The sequence below is a fragment of the Colius striatus genome, chromosome 4, assembly GCF_028858725.1.
Source record: "Colius striatus isolate bColStr4 chromosome 4, bColStr4.1.hap1, whole genome shotgun sequence".
Taxonomy (NCBI): domain Eukaryota; kingdom Metazoa; phylum Chordata; class Aves; order Coliiformes; family Coliidae; genus Colius; species Colius striatus.
Window position 1 is genome coordinate 20,261,409 of NC_084762.1, and position 24,137 is coordinate 20,285,545.

Genomic DNA, 24,137 nt, shown 5'->3' on the forward strand with positions numbered 1-24,137 from the left:
CGGGACCGGGCCGGGGCGGCAGCGGCGGCAGCGGCGGGGGGCGAGGGGCGAGGGGCGAGGGCTGTGCCCCGTGCCCGGCGTGTCCTTCAGGAGGCTGTGCTGTGGGCGTCCCCGACGTGCTGCCTGGAGAAGAGAAACGGGCAGCTGGTGCCGGCTTGGGGCTTTATTTTCAGAGCAGACCGACGTACCTCTCTGTAAGGAGTAAGGCTACGTTGGGCTATTGGAACGGTAGGCGCTCTCAAAGTCTCGCCTTTCTGCAGAATTAACTGGTTTTTGGTCATGTGCTTGGTGGAATTAGAAAAGTTTCCCACAGCATGCTAGGCAACATACAGGTAAGCAATACGTTGCCTTTATCTCTGCCAACCAAAATGTATGTTGCAGTGAGAAGGAAAGCCTTCCCAGGTACCATTCAAAAGCGTTTGGTGACAATACCAAGGTCAAAAGCAGCCCACGAGCTTTCTCTATTCTCCCACAGTAAATCCAGGGAACTGCATACAGGGCACAAGAAAAGGTGTTAGTAATGTTAAGTCCCACTCGTTGTTCTGTGATAACTTCTCTTTTGTGCATACACAGCTTGCTGTGATGGCAAAGGTAAATGGAGTCTTGAGTCTTTCATTTTCCACATTGATTTTGAACCTACAAGTTATTGAAAGTTACCTTTCTGGCTAAGTTTTATCTTGCTCATATTTTTAACGTGCTGGAAATGCTATTGAAATACTGTTAATTATTGACAGACAATAAAGCATGACAATGGAAACTTAATTGCTACTGATAAAAGTATTGCTAGTCAGGTAATATCTACCCAATTCTCTAATACTACTTTTTCGGCAAAGGTAGTATTATATAGCAATATATCACATATAGGAACATTCTGTGTCTTTTAAGCAGTGACTATGTACTTCAATGCTGCTTTTCCACTTGCATTAACTGATCCTGATATTACTAAGTAATTAACCTGTGTGGTGTTCTTACTGAGTTTGCATGTGGTAAGGGCACAGAAAAAAAAAAGCTAATTAAAAGTGTGTGTGAAAATAATTGATGCCTTGACTAGCTTTAGCAAAAAAACAAAACAAGCCCAGACTGTAATATTACAGCCAAACCTGAAAACCTATTAGGCTCTGGTTCTCTTGTTTCAAGTACTCTGCCCATATTAAACAATTTGCCATCTCTAGGGAAAGACTGTATGAATAACTGAAGCAAGTCAGAGTTGGGTTTTTTTTTTTTCTGGGGTGAGGGGAGGTGTGTGTGAGTGTGTGTTCAGAAGTAACAAAGTAAGTGTTGGCAATAATTACCAATAATGTAACTTCTAGATTTGACATCTCTTACGGTGGGTGCTAATTCTGAGAACACTGGACTTCAGTAGTTCATTCAGTAGTTCAGTTGCCCATGGGAATTCTGCATGTGGCCGCAGTTAATGCACAAGCATTTCACCCTTGCACTTAAAAAAGCTTTTTGGTTAGAAATCACAGGTAAAATAGTCATTAGGAAAAATGCTTTCCATTTCATTACAGATATTACAGAATACATGTATTACAAGAGTGAGCATCCTTAATGGCTGTTGGACTATAAATAAAGTTTATCCTGCGTTTCCAGTTTCTGTTTTGAATGTCTTAAATTAACCTCTCAGATGTTTCTTGGTGGCCTGCTCTGACGGGGGGTTTGGACTAGATGATATTTCAAGGTCCCTTCCAACCCTTAAGATTCTGTGATCTACAAAAAGCAAATAGTTGTTCATGTACATAGACAGAGACTTTTTATTTTTGCACTAACACTTGCTTTTGGCACAACAAAATGTTTAAGAATCTGTTGGGCTGTGTCTTCAGCATTTACTCAGTGGTTTCTGTGAGCAATGGATTCAGCAAAGCACTGTTAGGAGCAGCAGTGTGCATACAGTCCTAATCTGTTGTCTGCTTACTGTCCCTCACTTTCAGATGGTATGCTGGAAAAAAGCCAGCTGAAATGTAATCTGACTAGGAAAGGGACCTTGTTTGTAATTGTAGAAGGAAATTCTGTGGGCAAAATTGGGAGGTTCACTTTTTACATGCTAGCAAAGTGTGGTGGTTTGGGTTTTTTGCTGTTGTTTTTCTCTGGACTTGGCTGTAGCTGTCCATACCTTGCAATGCCACTGTGTGCCAAGAACTGCACTACTTCCTAATTCTCTTCAAGTTAATGCAGTAGTTTTGGTGAGTAACCCCTCTAATCCAGTGTGCACTGAAAAGGTAGCTCGTTGGTTTTGCTGAGACTTTTCATGGGCTCACGTATAAGACCATTTTTTCTGCTTTTCAGAATATGTCAAAAGCTGTAAAATTTTCTTCTACTAGTTAGTGATTTCTTGCTCTTCTGTATTTTGTAGTGGCTGCTGAAATCAGAAGAGGCAATGCTACACATCCAGGAGAACCATGTTGAGGATTCTCTCTTTGTTATTTTTCATAGTTTAGAGAAGTAATTCTATGGAAATGCAATTCTCATTTTTTTTCCCTATTAATTTCTTTAGTACTTTTCAAAATTACAGAAAGATACACTGTGGGGCAGGTATGAATGAGTCCAATGAGAATTTCCTACTTGGGCCTATCAAGCTGTTGTCATTCTCTTTCCCCACTGATTTTAACTCTGGAGGATCAACTTATTTGAAACTGATACTGGCAGAAAGTACTCAAATTGCAAGGCTCAGCCCTGGGAGTCCTGTCGGCTCAACTCAGACTGGGTGGCAGTACAGGAGACAAACCAGCTTTCACAGGGACTCTTCATGAGATCTGTCTCAGACATACAGACTCCTTATTTCATCTGAAAAAGAACCCAACCCAAACCCAGAGAGGGATACCTCTTTGGAGATCCGCCTGATAAAAATAGATGGAGAAATTGTTCCATGATCTTGACTAAATAATTAGATGGTATTTTGATTTGGTTTGCTCCTTTTTTTTTTTCCTAAAGGACAGGAAAGAAACAGCCCCATCAACAGAACAGGCAGCAAACTGACCAGCTGAGGAGAAGATTCTGCTGCGAAGTACCTGGATGGGCCCTGACGCGATTCAGCTGTGTACCCCAGCAGTAAGAAAGGTAAGTAAGAAATAATCTGGGCTAAATCAAGAGGAGCATAGCCAGCAGATCAAGGTGAGTGACTGCTACCTCTACTCTGTTAGAGTGCATCTAGAATGCTGTGCCCAGCCTTGAACCTCCCCAACACTGGGAAAATACAAAACTAGACGATCTTCAAAGGTCCTTTCCAAACCAAACCATTTTGTGATCCTGTGAAAACAGTATCTAGAAGCATCTGCAAAGGTGAAGGCATGAGCTGCCAAACTCTGGAACATGTACAGTCCAATCCTTCCATTCCTTTTCCCCTTGCAGTGATAAAAAGGCATTTATTAATATTAATTTTTTATGCCCTCATTTATTTCAAATAATAAATTGCAAAGTAGTTTATCGCTACTTGAAATTAGATGATTTCATAAATATCCATATGACAAAATTCCCCACTGGGATTCAAATCTAGTAAAGGAATTAAGGAATGCTATCTTTAATGTTCTTGAAGCTTACATACTTCCCTGTTTCTCAACTTCTTGGCCAGAACCCTCAGCTTCAGTCAGTGGAAGTTTATCCTGAATATCTGTTACAGATATTTGTGATGCTTAGTGTTGTATCAGTCTGGATTATATCTTCTTATATTTTTTCTAAATGATAATAGGAATGTTTTGTTCCAAACCTGAGGATGCTTCATAACAAGAGGGTTCCCTGTTCTGCAGGTGGAGAGGATCCCTTTATCCCTTGCTTATTTTTGCCTTGGGAGCAAGTCATATCTCTGAATGCTGGAGTAAAAAGTCCTTAACAGTTTTTGGCATTTCCTAAGACAACCACAATGGGATGAAGCTGGAACACAAAAAGTTCCACTTAAATATAAAAAAAACCTATTTCACTGTTGAGGTGATGGAGCCCTGGCACAGACTGCCCGGAGGAGTTATGGAGTCTCCTTCCTTGGAGGTCTTCAAGACCCGCCTGGACATGTTCCTATGTGAACTGATCTAGGTGGACCTGCTTCTGCAGGGAGGTTGCACTAGATGATCTCTAAAGGTCCCTTCCAACCCCTACCATTCTATGATTCTACTTTACATAATAGGCCATGCAGTCTCACTGAATTTCCTAGATACTATAATAAAAACTAATAATAAACAGGAGTAGAGTCTGATCCACTACTTTTAAATGTGGGGTTTTTTCCCTATGTTCTCTAACTGAAAAAAAAAAACCCAACCCTATAAATAGGAAAAAGCATCTCTCAGGTTCTGGTGGAAACACACTCTCAGTACTCCCTGTGTCGTTGTACTGTATTACATTGTGGCTTAGACCTCTTTTCACTCCTCTGACTGTATCAGACCTGGTGTATACGCTATCTTCTGATGCTAAGAGTCAGATGATGTAGTATTGTTGCTCCCTCTCCATTTTTTTTTTGGAGAGTCTGTCTGTTGTTTGGTAGCTGCCTACCAAAAGAGTTTCATTTGTAACCTATAATCAATTATAATTTGTAATAATGATGATTAAAGATCGTTCATTTAAAAAAAACATTAATAATTTTTAACCTGAATGGGAACTTCAGTGAAAGTGCACTGCCCTCCTACATTCAGAGCTCAAGGTGCAACCTCTCAGCACCTGCTTTGATATTCTTAACCCCTGACTTTTATACTAAGCATCTGGGAGGCCCAGCAAAATTTTGCAACATATGTGTTATTTAAAACAAAACTGCTATTAGCTTTATTAGAGAAAGGCATTTTCATCATTCAAGCAGCATGAAATCTTACCATCACTACTTCTGGACTGGGAGCTCTGCTAGCTGTCCTGGTTTCAGCTGGGATAATGTTGTGGATTCAGTGCGTGAATGGTATTGATAACACACTAATGTGTTAGTTGTTGCCAAGTAGCACTTATCCTAAGTGAAGGACTTTTCAGTTTCCCATGCTCTGCCAGTGAGGCAGAGATGAGAGAATACAACCCTGAGAGCTGGATGAAGGGAGTTTGCAAAGGCCACAACTGTGACAGATCTGTACCAAGAGTCAAAGCCACCCTAGTGCTTCCTGACCTCGGAGATTCTCTCTGAAGGTACCACTATCACCTAGTGGCCTGTTTTGCTTAACCCTATTGTAAGTGAATCATTTTTTGTGCCTGTTTCCAAATTTGTGCTTAAATTAAGCCAGGGAAAAACAAAGCATGCTGCAGTCTGTGGCTGTAGTGGAAGTTATACATAAGCCTGAAACAAAGAAGGAATAAAAGTAAATGTGGGAATCCTCTGGCAGTATTATATTTGAAACAATTCGCTGTCATTACAATTACAATGTGTATTTTTTCCTTAAAAGCACTGAATAATAGGTCCACCTAGATCAGATTTCATAGGAATGTGTCCAGGCAGGTCTTGAAGACCTCCAAGGAAGGAGACTCCACACCCTCCCTGGGCAGCCTGTGCCAGGGCTCCATCACCTGAACAGTGAGATAGTTTTTTCTTATGTTTAAATGGACTTTTTTGTGTTCCAGCTTCATCTCATTACCCCTTGTCCTGTTACTAGATACAATAGAAAAAAGGGACGTTCCAACCTCCTGACATCCACCATTTAGATATTTGTAAATATTAATGAGGTCTCCCCTCAGTCTCCTCCAGACTAAACAGCCCCAGTTCCTGCAGCCTTTCCTCATAAGGAAGATGCTCCAGTCCCCTGATCATGTTGGTGGCCCTGTGCTGGACTCTCTCCAGAAATTCTCTGTCCCTCCCTTGACCTGCTGGCCACGCTCTTCTTGATGCACCCCTGGCTGTCACTGGCTGCCTTGGCCACGAGGGCACATTGGAATTCATTTTATCAAAGACGGGAATGTAACGTTTCCGAGTGTATGAAATAAAACCCGTCAATCCCTCACTGCTGTCGGAGGGGACGATCACCCCGAGCCCGTAGCGCACACGGCCATTTCCGGTGGCCGTGGGGCGGAGGGGCCGCGGAACAGCCCCGCTCCTCTCGCATCGCCTGCGGGCGGCTGACCCAAAGCTGACGTCAGGCAGCCAATCGCCGCGCCGCAACCCGGGAAGGGGGCGGAGCCGTGTGGCTGGCGCGCTCCCTCGTGTGCGGTGTGTGCGTCCGCGCCGCCGCCGCCATGGATTACCGGGCGCTGGCCATGAGCCAGGCCGTGCCCGGGCAGTTTGACGACGCGGAGGGCTCCGACGGGTAGGATGCGGCGAGGGACTGGGTACGGGACGGTCGCGAGGGGAACACGCGCCTGCCGTGGGGCCGTGCGCTGCCGTGAGGCGAGGCCCGGCTGCGGTGCCCGCAGGCCCCGTCGGAGCCGGCCGCGTCAGGGGCAGCTCGGCACGGCCGTGCCCGGAGCCGGCCGGCAGACACAGACGGACAGGCGGGTGGGGAGGGCGGCAGCCCTGCGCGCCGCCCGGCTGCCGGGAGGAGGCGCGGCGGGGGAGGCTGAGCGGCCCCTGGTAACGCAGGACGCGTGGGGAAAAGGCTGTCTCCGCTTTTCAGTTTGTGTTTTCTGCTTCGCCGCTAGAACGGGCAGAGCCAGCTGCAGACCCGCGGTGGTAGGGCCAGTTTCACCTTGGTGGTGGTTGGTTGTAAATGAGCACGTGAAACCGCATGGTTTCGGAATTAAATCACACTTCCCGTTGGATTAGAAACCTGTAAAGCTTTTTATGTTTAGCGAGGAGTGAATGAGGAGTGGTCTTGTGTTATAGCTTCAAGCCATTTTCTTCCCAGTTTACGATTCATGTAATTAAATGTCAAATGCCAGCAGAGACTCTGCTTTGAGACATCCCTGTTCTGGTCCTAAAATGTGATGTACTACAAACATTAAGATGCGAGTAAATAAAAAGGATTTGTTTCTCCCATAGTTTCTTTTTTAGGTCTGTTTTTTGGTTTTTATCATAAGGGTTGTGCTGGTGCTGAGTTACCAGCAGGTTGACTGTCTGCCTCTGGTGAGTTTTGGTGTGACACTTTGTCAGGGAGAAATCTGATGTATCAGCAAGCAGAGTGGTTTGTCTTTGGTGAAGGAGCCAGCTGGCCTGAACTGATCTGTTCATCTGATTGGAGTCAGAGGGATCCAAATATGTGTAACTGCAGAACAAGCTAGAACACAACACTGGTGTGAAGATCAGCTAAATGTAGTCAGTCCTTCAAAGGCAGTGACATCCTCATGTATGCTTGCTTAAAGACAGGTGAAATGAGAAAGATGGAGAGAAACCATGTGAAGTTATTTGTTAGGATAAGTACTGATTATTATTTTAGTGATCGTAATAATCATTTGTAGTAATATAAATATCCGTATTTGTTTCAAGTGAGTTTACTCAAGACGCAGAAAGGGCTAAAGAAGGTGAGATCACTGAGAGCTGCCAGTGGTCCGTGTGCAAAGAAGTTAACGCTGAGGAAGGAGAGGGTGATGATGACAGTGAAGGAGGAGAGGAAGATGAAGACTGGGACTGGGATGATGAGGTGGGAAGACTCACAAAGCGCAATAACGCTGCTGGTGGATGTAATTCACAGGTATGTTGAAGGCTATTTTGTAATCATCAAGAGTGACCAAGAGCAAACAGGACTAACCTGAAGGCTTTGTTCTTTCTTAGCATTACATTGAGCATGAATAGAAATGGAAATTTTTCTTTGAGAGTCCCTTTCCTTTGAGTCTGTTCCTCTGATGTTGTGTGTATACTGTAGCCAAAGCTCTGCTTGATTTCCTTGTCTCAGACTCTGTTACTGGTTTCTCTATTCCTTTATCTAATTTCTTTTCGCACCTTGATTTCTGTTGATGTTGCTTACTTTTTTGTATTTGTTCTCGTTGGTTTTGAGTATCTCCCCCATCTTTTCTATTTAAAACAACACCTGCTTGTCACAGCCATGGTGTAACAGGTTGTGGTTTGCACTAATAGTGAAGGAGGAAAAAAAGAGTGTATGCTGTTGGCATAGAAACTCTGGCATTGTGTAGAATGAAAAGCACGTGTGATGTGAGGACTAGCATCCTTCTTATCCCCAACCTGGATGCTGGAGGCCCAGAATCTCTTTCTTTATGCCAACATAACAGAATAGCTGAGATAGAGTGGTGCTGATCATAGCATATCACGCCTGACTCACAGCACTTGTCCTGGGTGATTTATTCTTGCCTTTAGTTAGAGGTTTGTGCTGTCCAGTGTTGGTGAAATTGTATTCAGATATTGTAGCAGACTACTTGTAAGAGAAGATGGCATCTTGGAAAGTTTTCTGTGTTCATTACCACCTCATTTTTTTTCTCCTTGCTTCTGTCTGCTATTTTCCTTCATTTTACACATCAAAAAAATGTTAACATGAGAGACTTGCAGCTCAATTCCCAGCTGAAAATAACCCTGAATTGTTGCACTTTTTGGAATTTTAACTGGTGTCACCTGTATTTGCTTTTCTTGAATTAAATAAAATCTGATACTAATCCTTATCTATTTCCTCACCATTCCTGGTTTTCTTTTTATAGCTCTAGATGTTTTGAGCTAGAGATTTCCAACAATGTTGTCTGTATTTCAAAGAGCTTTTTAAGGAAGGCAACTTATATTAACAGGCAAACATTATTACATTGTTGTTGCAGGCAAATAGACAGCCCCCTACTTGCTATTCAGCAAAAATGTCTACCCCTACAGACAAGGCTTTAAGGAAATTTGAACATAAAATTAATTTAGGTGAGTATAATTGTGTTATTTTATGAAAACAGAAACTTCTCTGTGATATTCTCAGACCAATTCTGCTTACTTTAAACCAGAACTCTCTGGAATGACAGTTAACTGTTGCCAGAGAGGTGAAGAAATTACTTTTGTGTACTTGAAGTTGTCTTTAGTCTCCAGTAGCCATCTGTCATACTCCATTCTGTCTTCCTCCAGAGCCATGGGGCTGTTTTAGTTGATTGGTTTTTTTCTTCCCTTTGACTTCTCCAGATCATGTAAATTTGATGTATTTCTTCCCTGGTTTCTCTGTAGGAGCAGACTGTTTGACTGGAGGGAGGGTATAGACTCTCTGATGATATTGCTTATTCTCAAAGCTGCTACCATAGCTAAATTTCTAGCCAGTTGCAGTCTCCTGTGATATTCAGGTGGTATGCTGTGCTGCAACAGTTCTCACATGGGCAGAGTTTCTGTGATAGGTGAAGAGACTGCTGTCTGAGCTCCTATGGTTGCTCAGCTCTGCTTGTTAGGGCTAGATGTAGCTGTGCTAGGGGCCTTCTGATAGGTTAGTGAACAGAGACCGTTTTAATTTCTAACAAAGTGATTCTGAAATGCAGGTTTAGAAGAGCTGTGCTGATATATGTAGCCAAATACAGCAGCTTTTATGCATTTAGCAACATGGGAGGAACTCCTGGAGACTGTTGCCTATTCTGTTCAGAAAAAACAGCATTCAGTTGTGCTGATAAGATCTCAGATAAGAGAAGGGTGGGCAAATGTTAAGGGTGAGACGTTAGCCCAAAGGCCTTACCTCTGCATGATATTTCATCTCTTAAGTCCTTGGGATTCTCTCACTCATCTGTGTTGGTACCTTTTCATCCTACTTTGAAATGGAAGCAAGGTGGGGAGATGGGTTAACCCTGGTGCATAGCTTCTGTGCTGCTTATAGATGGCTCTGACTGCATTCTGACTTTGTGGTGTGGCAGATTGGCAGCAGAATTGCAGAGGCAATTCCCAAAACTGGAAACTTCTTTGGGTTTTGTTTCATTTAATTTCTGATGTGTCTTTCAGATAAGCTAAATTTTGATGATTCTGTTATAAACAGAGTCACAGAAAAGTCGAGGCAGAAGGAAGCAGACATGTGAGTATTGCCCCTGGTTCTATTTTCATTTATTTAATTTGAACCGAGAAGAGTAGTTCATATTTCCTAGTGCGATCCTGAGCTTTGATTAAATGCATTAAATAAGTAAATTTGGGGTTTTGATCAGTTGCCTAAATCACTCCGAAGTTTTGATTCTTCTGTCACTGCCTCTGGTAGCACATCTGATGGTATTGGTGTAGGGAGACACAAATGATCGGTGTCATTCCACTACAAAAGTCTATTTTGTCTCTGATGTTCTCTTTTCTAAACAGAGACTTTTAAACAGTTGGGCCTAAAAAGGTATTGGAAGCCTTTTGAAGGTTCCTCCTGATGATTTGGTGAGGGAAAGGTACTTCTTTATAAACTTGTTTTAAGCCTACAGCTTATAGTCCTAAGTTGTTATGATAAATACCATTTTCTTGTGAATGAGCATAATTCAGTGGAGGCAAGACTTCAGCTTGGAATTTTTTTTCCCTGCCTAAAGGAGACACTTTTGATTTTGTACTAACTGAAAGCCTTACTTCTTGGGGCTGATACAGAATGTCAGGTTTTACTCTGTCAAAGTACTGAGTCCATGTGTGAGATTGAATTTATTTTTGCTTTTACTAGGTACCGAGTCAAAGACAAGTCAGACAGAGCAACAGTAGAGCAGGTAAGTCCTTAATCCATGAAGTGTCTCTTTTGAGTGGAACATAGAATCATGGAATGGTAGGGGTTGGAAGGGACCTGCAGGGTTGGAACCCCCCTGCAGAAGCAGGGTCACCTAGATCAAGTCGCATAGAAATGTGTCCAGGTGGGTCTTGAAGACCTCCAAGGAAGGAGACTCCATACCCTCCCTGGGCAGCCTGTGCCAGGGCTCCCTCACTTAACAATAAACAGTAAAATAGTTTTTCCTTATGTTTAAATGGAAATTTTGTGTTCCAGCTTCATCCTGTTACGCCTTGTCTGGTTGCTAGTTGTGGTAGGAAAAAGGGATGTCCCAGCCTGCTGACAACTACCATTTAGATATTAGTAAATATTAATAAGATCCCCCCTCAGTCTCCTCCAGACTAAACGGCCCCAGTTCCCGCAGCCTTTCCTCATAAGGAGGATGCTCCAGTCCCCTGATCTTCTTGGTGGCCCTAACAATTAATATGGAATTTTGGAATTGATGATAAAACAGATACTGTAGGAACAAAGCTTTGCCTTGGGATTCTGTTTCTGTTGTTACCCTGAAGAGACTTGTTGGTTGTTTATGTTTCTTTCTCATGTGAAGGTTGTAGATTTTTTTCCGTAAACATTTTGGAGCTCATTTTTGTGCATAGCATTGTGATTTGTCATTTGATCACCTGTGCAATGCATAATTCCATCTTAAACTTTTATTAAATGCCAAAGAACAATAAAAAACCTCTGGTTTTGTGGCTGCTTTTTTTTTTTCTTCTTCAGGAAGACTGAACTGTTAAGTTTTCTGATGATACTAAACTGTGGGGAGTGGCTGACACACCAGAGGCTGTGCTGCCATTCAAAGAGAGCTAGACAGGCTGGAGAGTTGGGTGGGGTGAAATCTAATGAAATTCAACAAGGGCAAGTGTAGAGTCTTGCATCTGGGGAAGAATAACCCCATGTACCAGCACAGTTTGGGGAATGAGCTGTTAGAGTAGTATAAGGGAAGGGGACCTGGGGTGCTGGTGGACAGCAGGATGAGCATTAGCCAGCAATGTGCCCTCATAGCCAAGAAGGCCATTGGCATCCTGGGGTATATTAGAAGGACTGTAGGCAGTAGGTTGAGAGAGGTTCTCCTCCCCCTCTCCTCTGCCCTCGTGAGACTGCATCTGGAATATTGTATCCAGTTCTGGGTCCCTCAGTTCCTGAAGGACAGGGAGCTACTGGAAAGAGTTCAGCACAAGCCCACAAAGATGATGGAGTAGAGCATCTCCCTTATGATGAAAAGCTGAGGGAGCTGGGGCTCTTCAGCTTGGAGAAGACTGAGAGGTGACCTCATTTATGATTACAAGTACGTAAAGGGTGGGTGTCACAAGTACGGAGCCAGGCTTTTCTCAGTGATGTCTAATGATAGGACAAGGGGCAATGGGTACAAGCTGGAACACAAGAAGTTCCAAAGATATACAAGGAAGAATTTCTTCACTGTGAGGGTGAGGGAGCACTGGAACAGGCTGCCCAGATGGGTTGTGGAGTCTCCTTCTCTGGAGACATTCAAACCCCACCTGAATGTATTTCTGTGCGACCTACTCTAGGTGGTCCTGCTCTGGTAGCGGGGTTGGTCTAGATGATCTTTCAAAGTCCCTTCCAGCCCTTAAGATTCTGTATTTCTGTAATGTCCCAAGGCCACATAGCTTCTCTATTTTAGCTGTAATAGCTGTATCTCAAGAGAAACGTTATTTAAACACACTTAATGCAACTGTGAGTGGGAAATAATTTTCTTATGTCTTTTCTAGAGCTAGCCCAAGGACACAGGCTTACCTTTTGGTTTTTTTAAAAGTAATCCTGTTGAAAGATTCTAGAATCATGGCAAAATTCTGAGTGATTGCTATTTGGGTTATTGTTTGATTCTGAAGAACAATGTGATGTTGTAGGTCCTTTAAGATGGTACTGAAACCACAATTAACGTTAGGTTTTGTCTTCTTCAGAAACAGCAATTGTGATGACTTTTCTGTGTTAAATTTGAGGTGTTGGATCCGAGGACCCGAATGATTCTGTTCAAGATGCTGACTAGAGGTATCATATCAGAAATCAATGGCTGCATCAGCACAGGAAAAGAAGTAAGTTTTGTTACAAGTGACACAATATTCTTTTTCTTAGCAAGCTAGGTGGAGGCTTGTGGTGCTTAGATGTACTGAAATACTTGGGTTCACTACTGCTTTTTTGTTTTGAGTTCCTTCATTGGTAGGAAGTTATCTCAAGATAAAATGTGATTTGTTTTAAGGGATGCAAGTTTCCCCAAGGATGAATGATTCCTTGGTATACATCCTAAATTTGTGATCTTGTTAATTGTATGTTACAGCTGAGACTTTTGGAAAGGGTATGTATGCACACCCCCTGAAAAACCATGCAAAACCCAGGTGATACTCTTTCATGCTCCGCATGTCAGCAGACCTGGGAGTATCTAAACGATGTAACAAAATAAATCAGTTTTGGAATGCCTCTTCCCTAGACTGGTCTGCTTTAGGTTTTTTTTTAAATCCTTGAATGCTGATTAAAGGCATGCTTCTGTCCTGTGTAGAGGTGTCAACGTGAAATATGAAGGCTGTGTGTGCTTTAGGGCCTACATAGTGCACAGACTCAGATTAGCCCTTCACACAGGGGCATGTTTCAGTCTCCAAAATGTGGCTGAGGTGGAGCTTTTTCTCTTCTAGGCATCGTCACACCTCTCCCCAGTCTGAAGGTGTACATCCTGTAAGCTGCCTCTGTTAGAAAAAGAGATTGCCCTTGTGTGCAGTCTCATTCACCTGGGTGCTATGTAGGAGCTGGGATGAAATCAGAACTTTTAACAGATCTTTGCCAAGTGTCAGAGAAGAGGAGACAAGGTTATGCTGGTTTGAAGAGGTTTTCTTTACTGTTATTTCTTCTCTTTGTAACCTGATAGGCTAATGTATATCATGCCAGCACTGGGAATGGAGAGAACAGAGCAATAAAGATTTACAAAACCTCCATTCTGATGTTTAAAGATCGAGATAAGTATGTGAGTGGTGAATTCAGGTGAGTGACTTCTGTTTGGTTTTACTGGGGAAGAGGGTGTGTTTAAAACGTGGTAGAATCACTGGTGCTAATGCTGCATCGATTGTCTAAGGATCCCTGGTGTCTTTTATTTCTTTTCTTAGATTTCGTCATGGATACTGCAAAGGCAACCCAAGAAAAATGGTGAAGACGTGGGCTGAAAAAGAAATGAGAAATTTAATAAGGTGATTCTTCCAGTTTTTATTTCAGCATGCACAGGTAACTGAAACTTTCAGTTTCTAGGAGATATTCCCCTATTGCTAGGCTGGGGCTGCAACAACCTTTTAGGGTGCCTGGAGTATTTGGGAAAGTGTCTTAAGCTACCCTGTGGGAGAGAGAAGAAAAAAGGGAGAGGAATAAAGATACTATTTTGTCTTGCTGCTCGTACTCTAAGCTCTTCAATGTCTCAAGTATCTGTGACACAAATGAAAAGTGAGGAAAAACTAGAAATAGCTGCTGCTGAGTAACAGTCCACTGTGTGATACAGGTTAATCCTGGATTAACCTGGACCATGTAAAGTGTCTTTGTCCAGCACAGGACCACTTATAGAAGGGTCAGAGCCAGAATGATTGTGGCTTTTTGTATTAATTTCATAGTCTTTCTTCACAAGGGAGCATTTCCCTAGTACAGATAAAGTCTGAGGGGGCATTATGCTTAAAAGAACAGAGCTGCTGTAGGTACTAGTGCAGTGCAAATAGTGAAGTCTGGGTTTATTTTTCCTGGTTTTGTTTGTGTGTTATAGGTTGAATACAGCCCGGATACCTTGCCCAGAGCCAATTATGCTAAGAAGTCATGTGCTTCTCATGGGCTTCATTGGTAAAGGTGATAGGTAAGTATCCTTAGAAAATAATATGGTTTTTTTTAATTAGTATCTTTCCACAAAGGTTTATTAAAAACAAACCAACCAACCCTCTGAATTTACCTACTATTAGTTCAGGCCTGTGAAGTTAACATGTTACTCTTACCTCTGACTTTAACATGTGACCTCTAGAATACCCAGACATTTGCCAGGTACTGCTGCAGACCATCTGCTTGATTCTGAAGCCTCAGTTGTGTGCAAAATTATTTTGTGAAGTGACTTAAGCAGACATTAAGGCTAGAAAGGCTTTCTAATCACACCTGATCTAGGTTGACCTGCTTCTGCAGGGGGATTGGACTAGACGATCTCTAAAGGTCCCTTCCAACCCTACCATTCTATGATTCTGTGAAGAAAGCTCATTGTTTAAGTGTAATAGTATAAACTTTGATGTAGCATGGTCCAGATCAGCTCATGTTGGAAACAGAGCTCCGATATGTTTAGCAAGCATCTACAAAGCTTTGCTACCCTTCATGCTGGTTCACTGCACTTAGCTGCTGATGCTGACTTGCTTGACAAGCAGTGGAATGATCAGATGCAGCAGTATAAAGCATTTCCAGTACAAAGAAGGAAAAAAGTATCCACTTTCTTTTCTTTCTGTTGTAATTTCAAGGCCTGCTCCTCTCCTGAAGAATGCTCAGTTGTCTGACTCCAAAGTCCGGGAGCTGTACCTGCAAATCATCCAGTACATGAGAAGAATGTACCAAGATGCCAGACTTGTTCATGCAGATCTCAGTGAATTCAACATGCTGTATGTTTTTAAACTCTGCTCCCAGTTGTGACACCTAAACCATGTTCATTGGCAGCCTCTGTGTGAGAGTACTAATCTGCCTGCGAGGGAGGGTGCGATCCTTTTTGTCACTGGGTTTTGTAATTTAGGTAGTTCGTTATGTAGCTTTCAACACAGATCTGAGCTTTCTCTGCTTTATAGCAAAGACAGACCAAAAAAAAAGTCCAAGCCAAAACCCATCGTAAACAAACAAGCAAAACTCACCTAGAGAAAAAATTAGTCAGGTATCTTTGTTTTTTCTCCTTTCACCCATATCTTTGCTTATTCTGTTCTAAGCAGGCCATTTCCTTAATAACACAGCTTGCATAGAGGAGGGGAAAGATTGACCCCAAAACACTTCTCTGATCCTAATGTGCAAGGTCTACGCTAGAGAACTATCTTAAAATTATTGACTGGTTTTGAAGTTTGAAGCCTGCTTTGTTCCCTGCCCCTGCCACGTGACAGACATGTGTGGTTGTTGCAGGTACCACGGTGGGGCCGTGTACATCATCGACGTGTCGCAGGCGGTGGAGCACGACCACCCACACGCGCTGGAGTTCCTGCGGAAGGACTGTGCCAACGTCAACGGTGAGGGGGCTGCACTTCACATCTTGTGCTGGTAGCTGCCCAGTTTAGTAAGGGGAACAGTGTTCACCTTGGTTCTTTCAGGTATAACTAACTGTGGGAGCTGTCAAACCGCTGTTAATATAGTCCCTCTCCTACCTTCTCGTAGCTTCTCATCCTATTTTGTCAGAAGTAGTCTGTCCAAAATTAGTCTCCTGGCTGAATCTTGGGTTTACACCAGTTCTGAGATTTGTCCCAGACTGAGAGCACAGTCCTGCTCTGCAGCAGCACCCACCCATCTTAACTTCCCTTCCTTAAAGGACTGTGCAGACATGCTGATATGTTTCCTTCTGTGGGTAGAATCTATGTTTGGAATTCCCCAGCTGGCAAGAAGTTCCCAGCTGTTACAAAGATCCCTGCACTGACTTGTCCAGGTCAGCTGAGAGGATCAAGGCATAGAGTAATTTATTAGAGGTGTAGATGTACTATGGCAAGATGTTATCGCTTGCCATAGTATTTTGATAAACAAGGTACCTTTATGGTATTTTTCTCTTGGAAATTTGGTCTTTATAAGTGAGAATGCATGTTGTGTAACACACTCACCCCCTTCTATCACTGCAGGCTTCTTTTGTCCTCCCTTTCCTTTCAGTTAACTTTTTCCAACTTTACAGAGACTCTTGAAAGTCTGTGGAAAAAAGAACTGTATGCATTTTGATCCCGTGTGTTTGTTGATACTTAGTATGCAAGTTTTTTCTTTGTTCTTTTTCTGTTCATGGATTTCTAATAACTCCCTTCTGACTCGGGTACTTCCACTCTTGACCCTTTTTTCATGTCTTTTGGCTTTCTCTGCCTAGATATTCTAGTGCTTCAGTGAGTTGCAGTAGTTTTGTGTGTTTTATTTGTTTTCCGTCACCTGCAGCTTTCTGTGTGTAGTCCTATAGAGACTCTGAGATAAACACCTTGCTTTATGCTCTGCCCTACCTACAAGCATTGCAAAGACTTGTAGTTCCATGGATACAGAGCTGCCTGCAAACTATTTTCTTTTTAGTTCTATGATTGATTGGTTTCTTGTGGTGAGATGTCTCCTGAGAGCCTTAGGAGGAAATGCTTATTAAGGAGTCCCAAGTATCTTTCACTGCTGTTCTTCAGTACAAAAGTGCAGCCTCCAAATTTGGTTATTTGGTCAAGAAAACAATTCTGAGTGTAAATTATCAGAATTTTCCTCAATACTATTGAGTCTTCCCTTTTAGATGGATCAAAGTTAGATTGTACTGTGTTTCAGTGGTTACTTCTGTTTCTCTTGGGCAAAAGTTTGAGGTTTCCGTTCCTTACTCTTTGAAATACTCTTTTCATCTAGTCATTGCAAATGCTACACTCAAATTGTTTACTTCTTAGCCCCTCCATCATTAAGTGTGGCTCCTGCTGAAATAGATTTGGCTTTTGTGTTTATCCAGTTATTCTCCTTTCAGTATTGCATCTGGAAGGTGAACAATTTCTTTTCAGACAGTTAAAAGTGATCTGATAACTAAACTCCATATGATGCAGTACATGCTACTGAGACTTTCTCAAGTCATCAGGGCCATTGGATGTCTCTAACTGTCATGTCACAGCTGCGCATGTTACATGCAATTACTTATGAGTTTTGTCTCTGGTCTTGTTTCCTGGTAGACTTTTTCCAGAAGCACAATGTTGCAGTGATGACTGTGAGGGAGCTCTTTGAGTTTATTACTGATCCTTCTATCACAAGCGAGAACATTGATGCCTATTTGTCTAAGGTGAGACTTCACGGCCTTGTTGTTTATGTAGGAAGACTTGAACAATAAAATCAGATCTATTTCAGGCTTTTTCATCTCATTTACTCTACATTCAGCTGTTGAAGGAAGCTGGTACATGTCATTGTTACACTGATGCTTCAATAGTGCATACAGCTCTTTCGTTTATACTACTACTGGATGATAACACTTCCATTCTGTGTTTTCTCAGAAAGTAGTGGTGAAAACTCAAGTGTCTGTCTCAGGTGCTACTAAATGGTTTAAATTAGTTCTTTCTTTTTGGCAAGGAGAAGCTCTGCAGAAGTATAACCGTATAAAGAAAGGGGTTAAGAATGCAGATTTGAGGCAGAGTGGGCTGAGGGAGGAAGGGAATGACTCAGAGCAGTGTTACTCCAAGGTACATGGTGTTGCTAGCCAAATACAGTGTCTGGCAGAAGGAAGAGGTAAACTTAGTGCTTTTATCAGCACCTATGTATTTCATCTCCAGCTTCCAGTCCTCCACTCACAGTTAGATGTTTCTTTAAAAAAGTGTGAGAGCAGGAAAACTTAACACAAGAGAAAATGGGAGCCACGTATGTCATGCTCAGAGTGCAGATTTGATGTGTTGTTCCTGGCTAAGAGCATGTGAGTGTGGTCCATATAGCAGTACTTCCTGGGGATTTCCAGATATTGAGTACTTTCTGTCATACTGGAGGTTGAATGAGACAGAGCTGTGCTATGTGGTTCCCCTAACTTTTGCTCAACATGTGTGAGAAGAGCCAGGTTCCAGGACTGACCACTGCTCCCTCTATTCTCCTTACACTGTAGTGTAGTCATGCTAGGCCTGCTATAGTGTGGTCTGGGAGGAGCAGCAGGCACATTTCTCCACTATTAACATGGCAGACGAGCAGTTGTAAGGGCAGAGAAGTGTTGATTACCATTAGGTGTCACTCGAGGCTTTGCCATTGGGAGAGCTGGAGCACTTGTGAGTGACAGCTTGGAGTAGAGGGAGAAACAGATGGGAATGGTTATTTGGGTTAAGTGATGCAATTCTGAAGAGTGATAACTTTGTGTTGTTTTATATTTCTTTAGGCAATGGAAATAGCATCAGAAAGAACAGGAGAGGAAAGATCCAGTCAAGATAAAGTTGATGAGGAAGTAAGTGGGGTTTTTTGTTCCTGCTATGAAATGAATGTTAACCTTGCCTCTTCTAAACAGTGAAAAGCATTCTGGTTTATTCAGCAAAATGTGCAGCTGATAAGCAAAACATCATTTGGGATACTGAGACATCTTGAACTACTTAAAATGTAAAGTATGAAGGGATGCCACCTGTGAAAGCTGACAGTAATAAAGTGCTAGAATGTAAATACTCCTTTTCCTAATCCAGTAGGTTTGCTCATAGCCAGGTCCCTTGCAGTGTGGTCCAGCTGGGGTTCTGTTAAACAGAATAAAATGAGTGGAGAGATCTCATGAGTGTTTTTGGACTGATGATACAGAACCAGGATGTTTGGATATGTGTGTTGACCCAATTGCCCATCTATCTCCAGTCCCAGTCCAACATGGTTCTTCTGTGTACTGTTTCTCTCCCTTGTTTTTACAGTAAGTCAAGCCATTTCAAGTCCATTACAGAAAACTGCTAATGTTCTGGAAAGGCCCAATAAAAGCACAAAACAATTTCAGTCTTAGTCTTATCTATCTGTTCCAGAGGAATTTAAAAACAAAAAAGCGAACTGTGTGTTGCACAGAATTATATCAGTGAGAGCCTGTTTGTACTTGTTTCCGTGGTGTTTATCTTTGCAGTCGATACTACTTGATTTGTCAAAGGCTTCTTTTTCTATTGGAGCTCAGCAGGTTTTACTAACTGCTTCTGGCTCCAGCTTGGCCAAGTTAAGATTTTGTTTGTTTCCTAAGATTTCCTCAGCATACAACTTCTGAACTATAAGGTGAAATGCTAAGGTTTTGTTGCAAGCCTGTTACTTCCAAACCAGCTATTCGTTCACTTACATAAAGGTACTGACCTTGAAGAGAGATGGTTTAGTAACATCAAAGTTTTTTTTTTTTCCTCTGGGATTTCTCATGTGACTATGGCTAATTTGTATCACACTTCACAAAAGAGAAGAGCTGATTAAGGAGAAGCTCTGGCAATAGGAGCCTCTGCTCTTTGCCGAGCAGTTATGCTGGATGTTATCTAGCAGTTAGGATCATAAAATAGACTGAAGTTGTACTGCAATTGAAATGCCATGAAAAAGAGGAGCAAAATATTTCCCTCTGATCTGTTAGTGCCTTAAACAGTCTTCCAGCAAACTTCAAAAAGCCTACATGACAAATTTTAAGTATGTTGTTACTGACACGGCAGTTTGGTTTCACTGTACCATACTGCTGCCTATTTTGAGTTAAACTTTAGATTAAAGCAGGAGTTGTCATTTAAAGAGATTAAGTTCTAACAGTGCATTTTAATGGAATTGTCTCTTGAAGGCATTGTAAACATCACTGTAGAAATATAAGAGGAAATCCTTGTACTGGCAAACTTGAGGATTCAAATGGATTAAGAGGGAAGTTTGAAGGACTGGAGAAGTTTACAAGTGGGCCGGTGCTTCTAAGGAAGTCTCCTTGTTAGTCATGATCTATCAATAATGTGTAGGCTGCACATCAAGTCTGCTCCTGCAAAAAAAAATCCCAACCAAAAACTATGTGGCTATTCAGATGGTAGTGGAATACTGCTGTGTTCAATTTTAGTTTCTGTCAGCCATGAAATCCTTCATGATTATTCTCTTAAGGATACATAATTAGGAAGGAAGAACACCGTGAACGTATACATAAATGGGTAAGTCTGTGTTTCCTTTTGGCTGTCCCAGGTGTTCAAGAAAGCTTACATACCTCGGACACTGACTGAAGTTAAAAACTATGAGAGAGATGTGGATATAATGATGAAACTGAAAGAAGAGGATATGGCATTGAATGTTCAGCAAGACAATGTGAGTAGACATGCTGACGCGCTGCAAAAAAGAGGGAGACGCTATGAATTATTCTTACTGGAAGATGATGGCAATAAACAAAACCAGAAGCCTTGTTACCAAGATGAGGGGTACTGAATCTAATGTCACACTTAAAACCATTTGGTTAGTACTATTGATGACAGTGTGGGGGTTTTCCTGGATGGGCTTTTTGTTTAGATGATAATTTTCTCTGGGCACAAAGACTGAAGACTCTTAGTTTGATGACATAGTTTTCTTTTTCTCTCTTTGGGTGTAGATTCTCTACCAGACTGTGACAGGACTGAAGAAGGATTTGTCTGGTGTTCAGAAGGTGAGCGGATCTTTGCAAAATCCTGCATTTTAACCATCTTCAGAAAAGCACTTATAAGGAGTACAGAGAATGCCTTGTCTTGAAACTGACACCATGAAAGAGGTCTCTTGTCTGTAGAGTGACCATTTATGTCCCAGATGGGTCTGGCATGACAGTGTGTCTGCACACCACGTGGGTTGCTTCATACAATCACAGAATCGTGTAGGTTGGAAAAGACCTTTATCATCATCAAGTCTAACCGTTAACCCAGCACTGCCAAGCCTACCCAAACCATGTCCCTCAGCACCTTATCTACATGTCTTTCGAATATCTCCAGGAATGGTGACTCCACCACTTCCCTGGGCAGCCTGTGCCAGTGCTTTATGACCCTTCCAGTGAAGAATTTTTTTTCTTCATGTCTAATCTAAGCCTGCCTCTGCACTGTGGCTGATGGTGGGTTGCTTGAGAATGAGATGATAATTACTCCTGTGGCAGTGATCTCTAAGGTGGAGAGGAGAGGTTTTCCAATTTATGGAAAATGCAGTTGATTTAAATTCTAGAATGACTACAAGTTTTGATGTGTTCAGGGTAACTTTGCTGTAATTATTGTCTGAAGATCAACCCTGCAGTATAAGTCATAAATGTGTTCATTCTTAATATATTTGAAAAACTTGATAGTGACACTTCTGTAAAGTACAGGTAAGAAGTTGGGTACAGATCAGTCTGTAGCAGTACAATACAAGGCAGAAGCCCTACATGGATTCTCCCTCTCCTTCCTTTCTAAATGTTACTTAGCAGTGGTTTAAACTCTGTTTTAAAATGGAATTCTAACTACGGATGGGATCAGACTGTGGCACAATCTCCAGGTTTGTTTAACAGTAAGTGAGCTTTACAGTGCAGATGTTTGTGTTTGCAGTAAAGTCTACATACAGTGCCCCCAAGGGAGATCTGGGTATGATCCAAGTATAATCAAAAATTGACTTCCACCTATGTTGGCAGATTGCTGTTTAACTTAAGGAAATTAGTCTGGCAGCATCAATACAGCCCTGACCTAAAACTTTCCATCTTGGACGTTCTATATTCCTTGCTCTTGGTTTGGATTAACCTACTTTTCATTCCTTCTCTTGATACTCGGTGATGACTGTGGTAAGGGAGGTGGCACAAGCTCACTCAAGGGTTTCTTTGCAGCAGATTCTGGCTTGGCTTTGATATCACTCTCTCTTGATATATCTTGCAGATTCCTGCACTTCTTGAAAAGAATGTAGATGAGTCAGAAACGGACTCTGATGATGATGGTGACGGTGATGATGGTGACGGTGATGGCGGCTCAGAGGACTCTGGTTCGAGCTGTAAAGAATCTGTACATCCCAAAGATAAACCTGCTGAACTTAGCATGGACAAAAAGGTCAGCTGTCTAGGAATGGTTTATTTTGTCTACTTCTGCTTATGTGACAGGAAAAAGTCCAAACTTAACTCTGAGTGGTTCTTGCTTCTTGTCTGCAGCAAGCATTAGACTTTTCCTGCAGTAGAGAATAAGAGCAGAGAAAGTGAATTTCATTATGGATGCTTATTAATGATGGTTTTATGTAGAGGAACGTGTAACATGTCTCTCTGTAGCCTAGACAAAGCTGGAGAAGCATTGTTAAGCACTGGAATGGGCTGCCCAGGGAGGCAGTGGAATCACCTTCCCTAGAGATATTTGAAAGCTGTATAGCTGAGGTGCTGAGGGACATGGGTTGGTGGTGAGCTTGGCAGTGTGAGGTTAGTGGCTGGACTTGATGAACTTAAAGATTTTTTCCAACCAAAATGATTCTGTGAATCTTAAAGCTACACAAAGCAAAATTTAGTGAAGCCTGAGCAGCAATTCAGTGCCTCTGAGTGCTCTTCCGGACTTTGATGTTCAGGTTGGTGGTTGTAGTCCCTGCTTAACCTTCTTTTGCCCAGGGAACTGAGACCACTCAATCTATTACTTCTGGAGACTTGGTGACAATGTCTGTACCACAGTGACTTTTGCAGTACCGCTGGTACAGACTGGCTAGCTTTGCTGTCAGCGAGAGATGTCATGCAGAGGGATTATGGTTTGAATTGTTTTTTTAAGGATTCATTTTCCAAACAGAAGAACAAGTCTGCTCTGTTTTGGTGAGGCCCTTCTGCAGAGTGTCACTTAAGGATGAGAGCCTTTGGACAGCCTTTTAGGTGCTGTGCAAAAGAGAAAGGAAACCTACTGGGCTTAAAGGGGTCAAGATTTGGGGGGGGTTTGCTTGTTAGACTTTTCTTCCTAGAAAAGATAGTACATCCCATATCTGTCAAATAAAAAGGCAGAGCTCTACTAGACACCTTCTACCAGTCTAGAGCTGCTGCCTTTCCAATGTGAGGCAGGGAAGTCTTGGTCACTTCCCATCCTTGCAGATAGGTTTTCATTTGAACTTCTTTTTGTGCAAGTAAGATGAGGTTTTTGGTAACCAATGTGTTCAGCTCTAGGTTGAATAACTGATTAGCAAAACCAACATCCACTCCCTGTCCTATTATGCTGACTCGGTTGTTTTCCAGTTGAGTGTAGTCTCTTTGCTGTCTGGCACAAATTATAGTGTACTGCAGTAGCATAGCACCCTTTCTTGCCAATCCTGATGATGATCAACTGGCTCTGAGTTACCAGCAGTTGCTGAATCAGTATTTTTGCATGACATATAGAAACACCTACAACAGTAACCTTGTGGGTAGGAGAAATTATGCTGTTGTAATCTTAGGTGTAAACAGCATGAGTTGAGTGCCTCTTGTTCCCTTTTTTCAGAAGTTGCATGAAACCCAAGTTTTTAACTAGTTTGAATTTCGCCTTGTCATTACCAGTGTGCAGCTCTTAGCGTGACCCCTATAGTTGCTTTTCCTTTCCCCTCACCATTCCTATTGATTGCTTTTTATTTCTTCCTCTTGATAACCCCATTGTTACATCATATGTTACATAACTTGTTAATGTAACAAGTGATGGACTTGCTCAAAATCTCTCATTTTTTCTGACTAAATGGTGTTTGGTCCTTTTTAGGAAAGGAAAAAGATGGTCAAAGAAGCCCAAAGAGAAAAGAGAAAAAACAAAATCCCAAAGCACGTGAAGAAACGGAAAGAAAAGACTGCAAAAATGAAGAAAGGCAAATAAAATGGGCCTTGACTTGGGGAAAGGGATGGTTTGTTGTGGATTATTTAGTCATTATCTTTTTCTAAAATTAAAAATCCTTTATTTATATACATAAGTTATTAACTGTGAGGGTGGTTTTGTTAATGATGTAGTATAATTGTTTGAACCAAGTATATGCCATGAGTTCCTCAAAGGAAAGGATGAGTTGCATACTTGTGTGTGTGTGTGTGTTAAAATCCGTTACCTGTGGAGGTTTAACCTGTTGTTAATTCTCACT

At 42.1% G+C, this 24,137-nt stretch overlaps 1 protein-coding gene across 2 annotated transcripts; it reads left to right on the forward strand.

The window, feature by feature from the left end:
• The first annotated feature begins 39 nt into the window (after window positions 1–39).
• RIOK1 (RIO kinase 1) lies at window positions 40–23,975 on the forward strand. Of its 2 annotated transcripts, XM_061995929.1 has the most exons (19): window positions 40–332; window positions 2,932–3,057; window positions 5,632–6,197; window positions 7,313–7,517; window positions 8,584–8,674; window positions 9,722–9,791; window positions 10,401–10,443; window positions 12,458–12,550; window positions 13,375–13,487; window positions 13,610–13,690; window positions 14,248–14,334; window positions 14,975–15,112; window positions 15,615–15,718; window positions 17,363–17,469; window positions 18,538–18,603; window positions 20,301–20,420; window positions 20,698–20,751; window positions 21,968–22,135; window positions 23,771–23,975. In XM_061995929.1, the coding sequence occupies exons 3-19, from the start codon at window positions 6,127–6,129 to the stop codon at window positions 23,879–23,881; spliced, it is 1,722 nt and encodes a 573-aa protein (XP_061851913.1). In that variant the 5' UTR covers window positions 40–332; window positions 2,932–3,057; window positions 5,632–6,126; the 3' UTR covers window positions 23,882–23,975. The 2 variants fall into 2 exon arrangements, with proteins under 2 accessions (XP_061851913.1, XP_061851914.1); XM_061995930.1 differs by lacking the exons at window positions 40–332; window positions 2,932–3,057 and having other exon boundaries at window positions 6,143–6,219.
• Window positions 23,976–24,137: the final 162 nt, after the last annotated feature.